At 37.1% G+C, this 11,741-nt stretch overlaps 1 protein-coding gene across 3 annotated transcripts; it reads left to right on the top strand.

Moving 5' to 3' along the window:
• The first annotated feature begins 417 nt into the window (after nucleotides 1-417).
• LOC129254049 (uncharacterized) lies at nucleotides 418-10,344 on the top strand. Of its 3 annotated transcripts, none has more exons than XM_054892500.2 (5): nucleotides 418-1,107; nucleotides 1,298-1,444; nucleotides 2,516-2,652; nucleotides 3,444-4,455; nucleotides 8,511-10,344. In XM_054892500.2, the coding sequence occupies exons 1-5, from the start codon at nucleotides 1,008-1,010 to the stop codon at nucleotides 8,759-8,761; spliced, it is 1,647 nt and encodes a 548-aa protein (XP_054748475.2). In that variant the 5' UTR covers nucleotides 418-1,007; the 3' UTR covers nucleotides 8,762-10,344. The 3 variants fall into 3 exon arrangements, with proteins under 3 accessions (XP_054748475.2, XP_063951151.1, XP_063951152.1); XM_064095081.1 differs by having other exon boundaries at nucleotides 798-1,107; nucleotides 3,290-4,455; XM_064095082.1 differs by lacking the exons at nucleotides 418-1,107; nucleotides 1,298-1,444 and having other exon boundaries at nucleotides 2,417-2,652; nucleotides 3,293-4,455.
• The last annotated feature ends 1,397 nt before the right edge of the window (nucleotides 10,345-11,741 follow it).

The following is an 11,741-nucleotide window of genomic DNA, read 5'->3' as shown; positions in this document are numbered from 1 at the left end:
TGATCATTTTCTTATGCATGATAGTGAATCCCTGTGACCTAGCACGATAATATGACAAAGAACATGTATAAGGCCTGTTTTAAATCGTTAGAAACGTGGAACAGATTCGGAAGAGACCGCAGCGAAATGCGTTTTCTTGTTAGCCATCATTCTGTTCCAAAAGTTAGAAGAAAAACGCATGTTACAGCTAGCCAAAACTACTCCTAGTCACTGTAACCCTTACTGTTTGGGATTTTATTATTGACGGGGAAATGAATATTGATCCAAACACTTCATAATGGGACAGCAAATAATTTTCGTGTGTGTTTAAATGAAATAGTAGAATATATCCTGCATTTTTCCAGCATACGTAATGATGTTTTTACTAGTGAGTTTGATAGAATAATAATGATTGCTCTTTGTCCAATTGACAAAGTTGACGGATTCACAAAGGATGCACGTGTGATTGAATTGCCCGTAACAGTTAATTGTAATTGACTATAACTAATCAACTTGTATACATTCCTCTCCAACGACACTCAAAATGATTATAATCTGATAATGCAACGAGTAACGGGACCGCGAAGAAAAGAAAGACAAAACCGTTTATGAACTTGGGTCACGCTTTACCAGCGAACGTTGAAGATTATTCCCGATATTATTGGTTAATAATTATGATTGGGCATGGTGGGTCTGATCTAATTGGAAATTGATAAATTTCTATCTCTAACCATCACCGCGCAGATAGCAGTGACGCACTCTTTAATGGGCGCAGTGGAAATTGATTCTGCTCATATTCTTGAATCATTCATATTTTTAGTCACTAGAATAAGAATTTACCGCACCTTAACTACTGCGAATGTATTCGGCCGAACTATATTTCCGATAGGTTTTTTTTTTGTACTCGAAAGCAGCCAAGACTTGGTCACATTTATTAGAAGAATCGGGCAATTAGCCTCTCTCTTGCAAGACAAATCTTATTCTAATGATATTCATAAATCTTCTGGAAATTTTCTTTGACGGATATCATGGCCAGTTTTTCACCCGTTACATCGAAAGCCATTGTTGTTGCAGCATTCTTGATTCTTGCCGAGTATCTGGACTCAACCCACGGAAGAAGCTGCGCAGGTAGATTCCATCTTATTCACTATTAGTCTAGTCCAATTTCAGATTATTATCTGAATGATTTTGTATACTTTATTAGCAATATCAGTTTGCTTCTTTCCTGTTCAATATTAGTTCGGTTATTTCATTCTCGTTGGTTTTCCAAATTTTAGTCTCCAATGATTTTCTTCTGTCTTCATTCTCTTTCATTTAGTTGGAGAAAATGCCAATTCATCTTTCTTCTCTTCCCGTTTTGTGTTTGGTTATATTCCAAACGGTCGCGATCTACAATCTCAAGGGGATTTTGGCTTCCAGATACAGTCAAGAAATCTAACACAGCCGCAGGTGGATATACTCAATCGTAAGTATTAATCTACAGCAGTGTGGGTGTTACTATAGACAGTTCTAACCAAATTAAATGGGAAGTTTTCGCATTTACTACGGGGAAACAATCTACAACGCGTCAATAATTCCTTTGAAAATGCAATTAACATCACAAAGGAGATCTGAGAAGCTTTTGTTGAAATTTGACTGGGACAGCTGATCATCCGCAGGTTTGCACCAGACGAACAATTGCAAATATGTCGTTGTCCAGAGTCAAGAGATTCCGATGCTGTCCCGGTCCACCAACTTTCGACAAAAGCCTCTCAGCTCACTATTGTGACTTGACTTGCATTTTCAAAGGAATTGGTGCGTTGCAGAGAGTGTTTCCGTAGTAAATGCGAAAGTCCTGAATAACGAAACGGGGTCAAACGTTGTTGGTTTTTTTTTAGTATTCAGTTATTAAATATTGGTCTTCAATTTTGTTCCTATCTGAAGTGTTGTGAAACATCTTAAGTAATATTCAGAAAGACGGAGACGGATCCCTTCTCTCCGAGCCATCTCTCAAGTTTTTCTAAGATGTGCGGCGAAGAATTTGTTGGTGATATATTTTCAAATTCCAATTCCAAATTGCAATCAAACAAGATTAAATTATACTTTCTCTTGCAACAAGAAGACCAGTAATCATTTAATTGTTGGAAACGATCACAAGACTTTGTGCTTTACTGAAAAATTCGAACCTTAAATGTATTCTTGGCTTCTTGCACCCCCCCCCCTTCATTATAGGCAGTAAAGTTAATTTGCGTTTATATTCGAAGTCCGCGCAAAAATATTACTAATTCTTTAACACTATAAATGACAAACTCCTGAGAAATATGTTCCAGAATGGTTATCAGAACCCCGTATTTGAAAGAACAATTCTGATTGGTTCCTAGACAGTCTACTCGAGCAAGTGTGCATGCAACGATGATCTTGATAGGCTGTTTCATTTAGCGATCAATCGAAAACCTTTGTGTTATAGGGTCCTATATAGCTGGTGTACATGTCCCTCCCCTTGAGCTGGACTCTTGCCTTCAAAGCTTGGATCTTTTCCTTCCCTTTCATAATATAGCATCAGGATTGGCCTTTGTAGAGGTTCCCATACCAAATACACATGGTGTACCTCCAAAGAATGCACTCGAAGATGTATTTCATATCAAAACTGAGGCGGACTCCATGATACATGCATTCAACGGTGTTCCTTCGCCGGTGAGTCTAGACTAAAGTCTTAGATTAATTTTGTAATTTGAAGGGGGGGGGGGTTCCATATTGTCTTGTTTGTATTATATTATTTATTTATTTATTCGTTTGTTTGTTTGTGCCTGCATATGTCGTGACAATATACACAATGTGACCATTACAACAGTAAATTTAATATTTTTTTACATGAAAAGAGGTACATGTTCATTTACACAAATGATTGTATGTCAGAGGCAGACATACAGAGGTATGGCAATGTAAGCATAATTATGCATGAGACGTTGCCACACCTTTAAAATGAGAAAACACATAATTATAAGAAAACATTTAGATAGTCAGACTAGCTATTACTAATGACTCATTTATAATTCATATACAAAAAGTGTGTAAGACGTAATTACTTGAGATTGAATTAAACTTTAAGGTTATAAAAAGGACACAAATATTGGTTTTCTCCTGTTGCATCTTTTTTATGGTCATGGATATATATTCTTCAATATTTTGACAGCGGGAAAATGATGACTTCAAAGGTAACGTCATCATTTTTTCAGATAAATAACAGGGGCAATGAGTTATTTGACACACTCAGACCTCTCTTTATTCTTCTTCCATTTCTCTCTTCCTCATTCTGTATATATTCCTCGAGGAGAATCATACGGACAGTCACCCCTGCCCCCTGTAGCGTCATCCATGTTGATGTGGTTGTTGTTGATGACGGTGGTGGTGGTTACGGTGTTGAGTTTAAGGAAGTAAATACTCGTTATAAATCTCATATCAATCGAACCCTTCCGATATTTCAGAGAACTGTTGATTCCTACGGAACTTTCAGTGTAATTCCAGAAGAATATTTGGGACAGGAGTACTTCCTCGTTACGATGACCGGCCAGACCCCCGGGTATGCCACCATCTCGTCAATGAACTCTTCAACTCGAGTGAACATACGATTCAATGGCCGGGCTCAAGTTTATAACGGAGGAAACTACGATCGCGGGGATGAGAAAGAATTCTGCCTGGAACCGTGGAAGAATATTTTGATCAAGATACTTACGAATGATTTCAGTGGATCCCGCCTCCTGGCTGATCATCCAGTGTCTGTGGTTTGTGGGACACCTTGTGCCTTCTCACCCGGACACGAACACTGGGATCAAGATTGCGACGCTGTCATAGAGCAACTGACCCCGTTTGATCGCTGGGGTACAGTATTCAACGTTCCTTCGTTTCCGGGAGACGACGAGGACTTCTGCGTCATGATTGTCGCAGGAAGAAACGGCACCACCGTCACCATGAACTTGGACACCGTGATCACTGCGCTTCTCGACGAGGGAGAAACTGTCGTAGAATGCACAAACCTCTCTCTGGCGCGTCTCACAAGCAATAAACCGATCCAAGTCGTTGCCTTGAAAACAGTGAACGCTGCCATGGTAACTATTCCTCCCGAGGAGCAATACATCAGTGGCGACACTTACATCTATGTCCCAGACGCCACAACTTACGGCGTCTCGTCGGGCTTCATCACGGTCGTAACGTCCTGTGAATTTAATGGAGTGTTCAATGTCATCAGGGTATGGAATGATACCAGACAACCACAACTTGAGCCTATGTATGAATCAAAACAGCACAACGGAAGTTGTGCCCTATATTACGATTTGGTAATGGACGCAACCTATGAGATCATGGTCTCTGATCTCAGTGCCTCATACTTTGCTCTCGTGAACTCCTTCTGTGCTGAGACTGCAGGGTCGTCAGTTGGTGCCCAGGGATTCAAACGACTACGTTGTATCGACTACGATTCCATGTTCACGGGAGATAACGGTAAGTGCTTTTATTCCACTTGTTTATCTCCATTTCCAATGCACACATACAAAGAAATTGGGATTCAAATTAAACCGAAGGTGTACAATACCCGCACCCAAAGGGTTGCCAATGAGCGCAATTATGTCCATCTATACTATGCATAATATTGGTGCAAATAACATGATGGTGCATATTATATTTCATTTAATTCATTTCCAGATCCCCCCCAAAAAAATAATCCTAGTGAGATCGTATGCATTGTAAAATAATGTAAGACATTAAAATGAATTAAACAATGAGTTCGTAATGTACAATAGGCAGGGGCGTAACAGGGGTCGGTGGCCGGGGAGGGGGCAAGAGCCCAAAATTTCCCGGTCATATCACGATATGAACAGGATTTTTCATGATTGTTGGCGCGAAGCTCTATGCCGGAGTGGCTAGAGTGATGAGTAAAAGAAATGAGGGGTACATCATGGCGCGTGTGGCAAAAGTTTCTTAATAAAATTACCGAGCGAGCGAAGCGAGCGAGAATTAAAAAAAAATCATTACAATTTTACTTAGTGATATATTTTGACAGATTAAAAAAACATAACATCATATCTTACACTTTCCGATCTTTTTATTTCTGTTCTCCTTTTCCTTTTTGTTCTTGGTCGTAGAACTTTTGGGGGCTATACCACCAAACCCTTCCATTATTTTGTACGCCAGTGCCATGTGGGTGGTGTCCAGGGGCGGAGCCCAGGAACCTCTCGAGATTTAGCCACATTAAACCTTGAAGGGTGGCCGCTATTTTCAATCAAATCACGGATATCATGTTTTACAAAACACATTATTTCAACGCGGTGGCGTAACAAACCAAATATTTTGATTGGGCACAACATTTAATATGGGAAATGAAGGAATATTTTCTAAAAGGTGCCGAGCGAGCATGCAGTTTAGCTCTTCCCTTATAATTTTACCTCATTCCATTCTACCTCGTTTTGCCGTTTCTTTTTGCCTCTTTCTTTCCCTTTCCCGCAATAAATTCCCGCTCCATTTTGCCATCTTTTAATGATTATTTTTTCTCTTTCTCACCCATTTGTTAGTATTTCGGGATGATTAGGTGCTTACTCATTACAACCGCGTAGCCAGGATTTCATTTTGGAGGGGCGGTAAATGCACGCGAAGCGTGCCAACACTTAAAGAGCGCGCGAAGCGCGCTCCCTAGGGGGTGGGTGCAGGGAGGGGGAGTTTCCCCCTCCCGCGCGAAGCTTTCGGTGTTTCATAAATCAAAATGGAAAGGAGCCGTTTCTCTTGTCTCTAGTACCTATATTAGCCCCAATTCAGTTGACTATATTGTGATTTTGAACCTTGTTTTCAAAAGTGATTGTGAACGCACAAAAAAGGGATAAAATGGAGGAAAAAAAAAAAATGTATTGACCCTGCGCAAAGCGCGGAAGCCAAAGCGTTTTATCATTTTTTTTAAAGAAGGGGTCCCGAGAAAAGGGTATTCTCTAAGTTATCAGCATTGAATACTTCCCTTGGAAAGATCAGATTTGATTACAAACAATATTTAGCGACAGTGCAGAGGAGAAGAAGGATATATGCCGGGAGGAAGATATTCCTCCCTGCGCTTAGCAATGAAACTCTGAAATTTCAAAGGGCGGACGTTTCGTCAATTGTTTTCCCTCTAAGACTATTGAACTTCATTGCAAGGAAAATGGTGCGCAAAAAGTTGAAACTTCTGTGATTTATTTAAATTATATAAAACAGGATGATGTATAATTTCTTTGACTTATCCTGATGCGCTTCATTTTGAATGATAAAGAAATTTAAGTGTCATTCAAAATTTCAAACTGAGGGCGCAAAACAGGACAGGAGATAAATGTGTAGGGAAATGACATGAAGTTTAGTAGAATTTGATAAAAAGTATTGTACTTTTTTTATTTAATACGACACGAGTTTTATACCTTCCTCTTTTTAAATTAGGAACTTGTTTGCCCCCAAATTATGGTTGTTTAGTATAATGAGCTGAAAAGCGGGAGAAGTTGCCTATATGGAGATGACGGCAGAAATTGATAAAATAATTTTACCCGCCCGGAGCCGACCCGACCATAATTTTATATACTTCGGTCTATCCTTACTCTAATTTCATGCCCTAAATATATATATTTGAACTTTAACTGGCAAGAAACACATATAGCTGAGGTGGAAAAACAGGGTTAGAGAAAGGGTGAGGAAAACAAAGGAGAACTGCAATATTGTCATTTAACCGCGCGCAGCGCGGAAGCAAAATTCATATACATAAATTAAGAGCAAGAGTGAAGGAGTTTCTTTTTTGAGAAAAAAAAGAATAAAAGGAAAAACCCACAAAGCTACCTTTCTTCCCTTTCCTTCCTTCGCTTTTCCTTTTCTCCTCTCTTTTTTCCCTTCTTTTTTTCTTTTTGGGGGGCTACCGCCCCCACCGCCCCCCTGGCTACGCGCCTGACTCATTTTGTTCTTATTTTCTTCCGTTTTACCTTTCTTCTCTTTATGTTCTTTCACTTTTCTTCTCCCCTTTTCCCTTTCACTTTTTCTTCTTTTTCTCTTTCCTCTTTTTCTTCCTTGTCTTTTCCTTACCCTTTTTTCTTTCTTTAGAATTCTTTCTTTCTTCTCTCTTTTCTTTTTCCTCCGTTTTTTATAAATATATATTTTTTCATTTTCCCGGTGAGCTCCGCCAGGGGGGCATTCTTCCCCCTGCCTCCCCCCGCCTGTTACGCCACTGACAATAGGCAGTTTATATAACAGCTTGGATCGAGTGGACTGCTGGGAAGTCAGACTTGTAGATTAAAGTTCCCATTATTATTTCATATTTAAAAATAGCGCTTTTAATATACAAAAACATTGAAAAAGGTGAGAGAGAAAAAAAGAAAAGAAAATAGTGACCTTTTTTGGTGCAGCTAGCTACATTATGCGCCCTAAAAACTTTTTTTCGCGTGCAAAGTTATAACAAAGAGGTGCATTTTTGCACCTTTCCCAACTTCAGGTGTAACATTAATAACCCACTAGGTGTTTCCAATGTTTTATTTTTATTTTCTCTCCAACAATATTGTAATTATTCTTTCTGGAGAAGCCATGTCATGCATTAGCCAGTTAACAATGAGACGAAATGTGAATATTACGAGCCTTGTAATTCGAAAAGTCATAATTCGTCGGCCATTTTTTTCCATCACATTCGATCATACAGTTTTCTTTGTTATGAAAATATGTATTTAATGTTGTCACCAAGAAAAGCTAGTAAGCTGATGATAGATATATAATTGTCCCCTATAATAGCTTTTGCCATACTGAGAAAAAGTATAGTCTATCATGCACTTCACAGATGAATATGAAATATGATATTGAATTACATTAATTTTTCTGTTAAGTGTACCAACAGTTGTATTTGTTTGTACATGCATTTTGATATATTAAAGGGATGGTCCGTGCTGAAAATATTTATGTCTAAATGAATAGAGTAAAATTCACATAGCAAAATACTGAAAAAATCATCAAAATCGGATAACAAGTAAGGAAGTTATTGAATTTTAAAGTTTATCAATATTTTGTGAAAACAGATATATGCACATCGTCATGAATATTCATTAGGTGGCCGATGATGTCACATTCCCACTTTCCTTTTTCTTATGTTATTACATGAAAGCATTAATGTTTCATTTTTTCATACATGTGTAAATGATGTGTCTCCATTATGATGAAATAAGTTGCAGCAATAAATAACTAATGCACTTAATCAGTTGTCAATCCAATTGTTTTAGCTCTTGGTAGAAAAAAATTGAATAAACCTAATTTCAAATAATAAAATACAAAAGAACAAGTGGAGATATGACATCATCAGCCCACCTAATGAAAATTCACAAAGACATGCCAGGAACTGTTTTACCGGAATAATGCAAATCTTAAAAATTCAATATCTCTGTTATTTGTTATCCGATTTTGATCAAATTTTCAGCATTTTGCTCTGTGAATGTTACTTTATTTATTGATATATAAATATTTCCAGACTGGACCATCCCTTTAATGTTGTGTCCCCCCTTTTTTTTTATCGTACCCAGCTTGTCATGATGTATACCGATCGTCATCATTCAGCTTCTCCTCCAAGGGTAATAGGATTACACAGGAACCCGATCAGGAATATTTCACCCGTACCACCTTCAACTGCGCGAGCGCATGCGCACAAGAAGCCAACGCGATTTGCAAGGCGTTCACCTGGTCAAAGGTCACTGGCGCTTGCCGGTTGTATGGATCCTTCAACCCGGCGACAGATACCAGTCCGGAAACCGGCGGTTACATCTACACCGTGTGATGTTCATTACATGCCTTGATAATGGGATTTAAGACACGAAGGGGGGGGGGGTGGTGAGTATAGGCCTACAGGACAAAAACCTATAGGCCTATACAGGTGTAAATGAAAGTCGTCTTTGGGAGTCATAGACAATAAATATTTCAGGCCGTTGCAGTAAAATAGGTGTCAATACATCCGGACAATACATCAAGAAATAAGATTATGCATTTGTATCGGTAGGGTAATACATTGTGAAAATATTTAAATACTATATTGTGCACTATTTATACAGCTTATTTGTTTTCTTCGAGTAATATGACCATGATTTTAAACCAAAATTCACAATGATGAAATGTATATAATAAAAGACTACCCTGATAGTACTAAATCGGGAGACTCACCCGTATTATAATGATAATAAATATATTAAAAGAGTGTATAAACTATTCAACAACTTAGGTGCATTTTACTTAGTTGACAAAAAGTATATATTATACTAAACTCGTATATGCATGTCACTCTTTCAAAAACATGAAATATTCAATAAATTTCTTATTGTTATTAGGATTTGAATGTGTTTTCCATATTTTGCCTGGTCGATTCAAATATATTTATTTGAATTGGCGATCGAATTGTTAGTATTTATTGTCATAAACGTGCTTTGAGATACTTTATCAGTCGTCTTGGGATATTTGTTATATTTCATTTTCCAAAAAAATATTCTTACATTTTACCTTTATCTCTTATTATCATTCGTTGGATTATTTTGATAGAACAACTTACAAAGCATTGTGATTTTGTCAAAATGAAACCAGGCAATATGAATTTATATGATTCATAATCGGTATAATCGTTTAATATCCAAGATTATATTCTTAATTATCAGACTGTGTCGGTGATTAAATAATGAAATGTGGACTCTTTGAATCTAGTTAGTGCTTTTATGGTGTATAATTCATAACCTTGGTAACGAATAGGATCGGAATAATAGATTTCTCATGCAAAATGATTACGTTTTTCAACTTGAAACGTGATTGGTTAAATTTTCATCCTTTGTTAAATACATTTTGATGCTCACATTTCACGATGCAGATCTTAGAATAATAAAGTTTGGATATTCAATGTATTATTATGTTAAGTGTTTAAAAAGTTTAACATGAGAGTGATGGTGTGTTCCTATAGCTCCTGTTTTTCCTACTTAATAATGTTTTACATTAATTGAATGACCTTTATCTAACAGGGTTTTTTGTGGGAGCTGTCTGATAATGGTTATTGGATGTCTTGTATTGTCATTGTATACTTTGTTCATGAGGTAACGGTTGCCTGGCAACTCAAACATAAATAGTAACTGCCACTAGCACAATGTAGAGCTCTCCCATTATTAATCAATTCAATTGAATGTCACCGTATATCCGGAAAGCGAGAATCCGTATATAATATATATATTTTTTCAACTTTTTCATCTTTTCACATTTTCATCTACTCTGTTTAATTACATTTTATTATAGATTGAAGGCCGCAACCCTTCTGTTTGTAAAGCGTAAGTATCCTTTGTGTCACAATATATCTCATATAAATGTATTTCATTATGTATTTTATTAGAATCAATATGCATTACTACATACTTTTTTGTGTGTGTTTATATATATATATATATATTACAACCAGGGACGTTCTCTTTTTTTTTCATTGTTAAAATCAAGCGAGAGCTTCGAACCTGTCGACGAATAACGCCCTCGTTTGAATCAAGGAGTTTTACCTCCATGTTTGAATGAATCTTGAAATGATTATATCCCACCCCAACCCTTAGCACTCTAAACAATCTACTCTAAATTTATGGAGGCCATACTTTATCATATAACTTAACAGAAATCAAGAATGTCTTTATTTATTTATTTATTTTATTTCCAGGCAAAAGAAAACAAGAATATGTACAATAAGAATAAATTACCACCGACTAGTGCCTGAGGATGACTAAAAGAAAAACTAGTTTCTGTTATGAAGCTCTCCTCACTAGTCGGGGTTTACAAATATACAAAAATAAAATCGGTATAAAATGGCAATATATGTTTAGAAGCATTACTTATTAAATCTTGTCACAATAAAAAGAGCTATGTCATATAAAAAATGTGATGAATTTATTTCACACGAATATTGTAATTCTATTAAGTGTCACTATGACAATGTACCTCTGCTCCAAAATAGATTTAAGCGTTTGTAGAGGTATAAGTTGATAAAAAGACACAGTGAAGATGATTATAAAAAATATCTTTCTATATTGACTACATATACTACTTGATATGATAACCCCATACTTTTGAGCCGGCCATGACAAGAACGGACGGATGTTAATATTCAAGTGCATGCATGAGGCAGCCAAACCGCTAACCAACTTACGCTATCCGATTGATGGGCATTTATTTTTGTACATTTCCTCGCTTAATCCATTTTGATATTGTTCTTGACAGAGTGTTCGATAACATTTCAGAATTCAGTTTCACTAACTAATTTCGTTAATTCCTCGGCCACTCCTCCATTTGGTTCATGTATTTCGCACATAGTAGCTCATAATAGGCCATGGGGGCAGGTCGGGGGGGGGGGCTATAATGTTGCATTTTCGGCAACTCGTGATTTGGACGCCATTTTGTGTTTTTTGTTTGTTTTTGGTCTACATCATCTTTCTATCTAATTGATGAAATTTCGTATTAATAGGCATATTTGTTATGATTTGCAGCAGGGACCTATCGTTATTTTTTTTTTACTTGATTTTGTTAGTCATACTTTTACGGACTTGCTGAATAAATGCGAAATATATGACCAGACTAATGGCAAGTTGGGAGCACTTGCCTGAACGGGATAGTCATCGCAATGACTTGTGTCTTCGAGCTATATGGCTGCACTCTAAGAACACAAAATGCGAAGAGGGTCGAAAAGGGCCCTTTATTTGTTACTGATAAAAAGTTCTTTTAAATTTGACCTAAGTGTATGCGAAAATGTAATG

The sequence above is a fragment of the Lytechinus pictus genome, chromosome 2 (genome assembly GCF_037042905.1).
Source record: "Lytechinus pictus isolate F3 Inbred chromosome 2, Lp3.0, whole genome shotgun sequence".
Taxonomy (NCBI): Eukaryota; Metazoa; Echinodermata; class Echinoidea; order Temnopleuroida; family Toxopneustidae; genus Lytechinus; species Lytechinus pictus.
This window is presented reverse-complemented; position numbering and strand designations above follow the sequence as displayed.

Bases quoted from the DNA above. Each gene is read 5' to 3' on its own strand.
- LOC129254049 (XM_054892500.2), top strand. From the start codon at position 1,008: ATGGCCAGTTTTTCACCCGTTACATCGAAAGCCATTGTTGTTGCAGCA. The intron at 1,445-2,515 runs GTAAGTATTAAT...TTCATAATATAG, and splicing joins GCAGGTGGATATACTCAATC to CATCAGGATTGGCCTTTGTA. The intron at 2,653-3,443 runs GTGAGTCTAGAC...CCGATATTTCAG, and splicing joins TCAACGGTGTTCCTTCGCCG to AGAACTGTTGATTCCTACGG.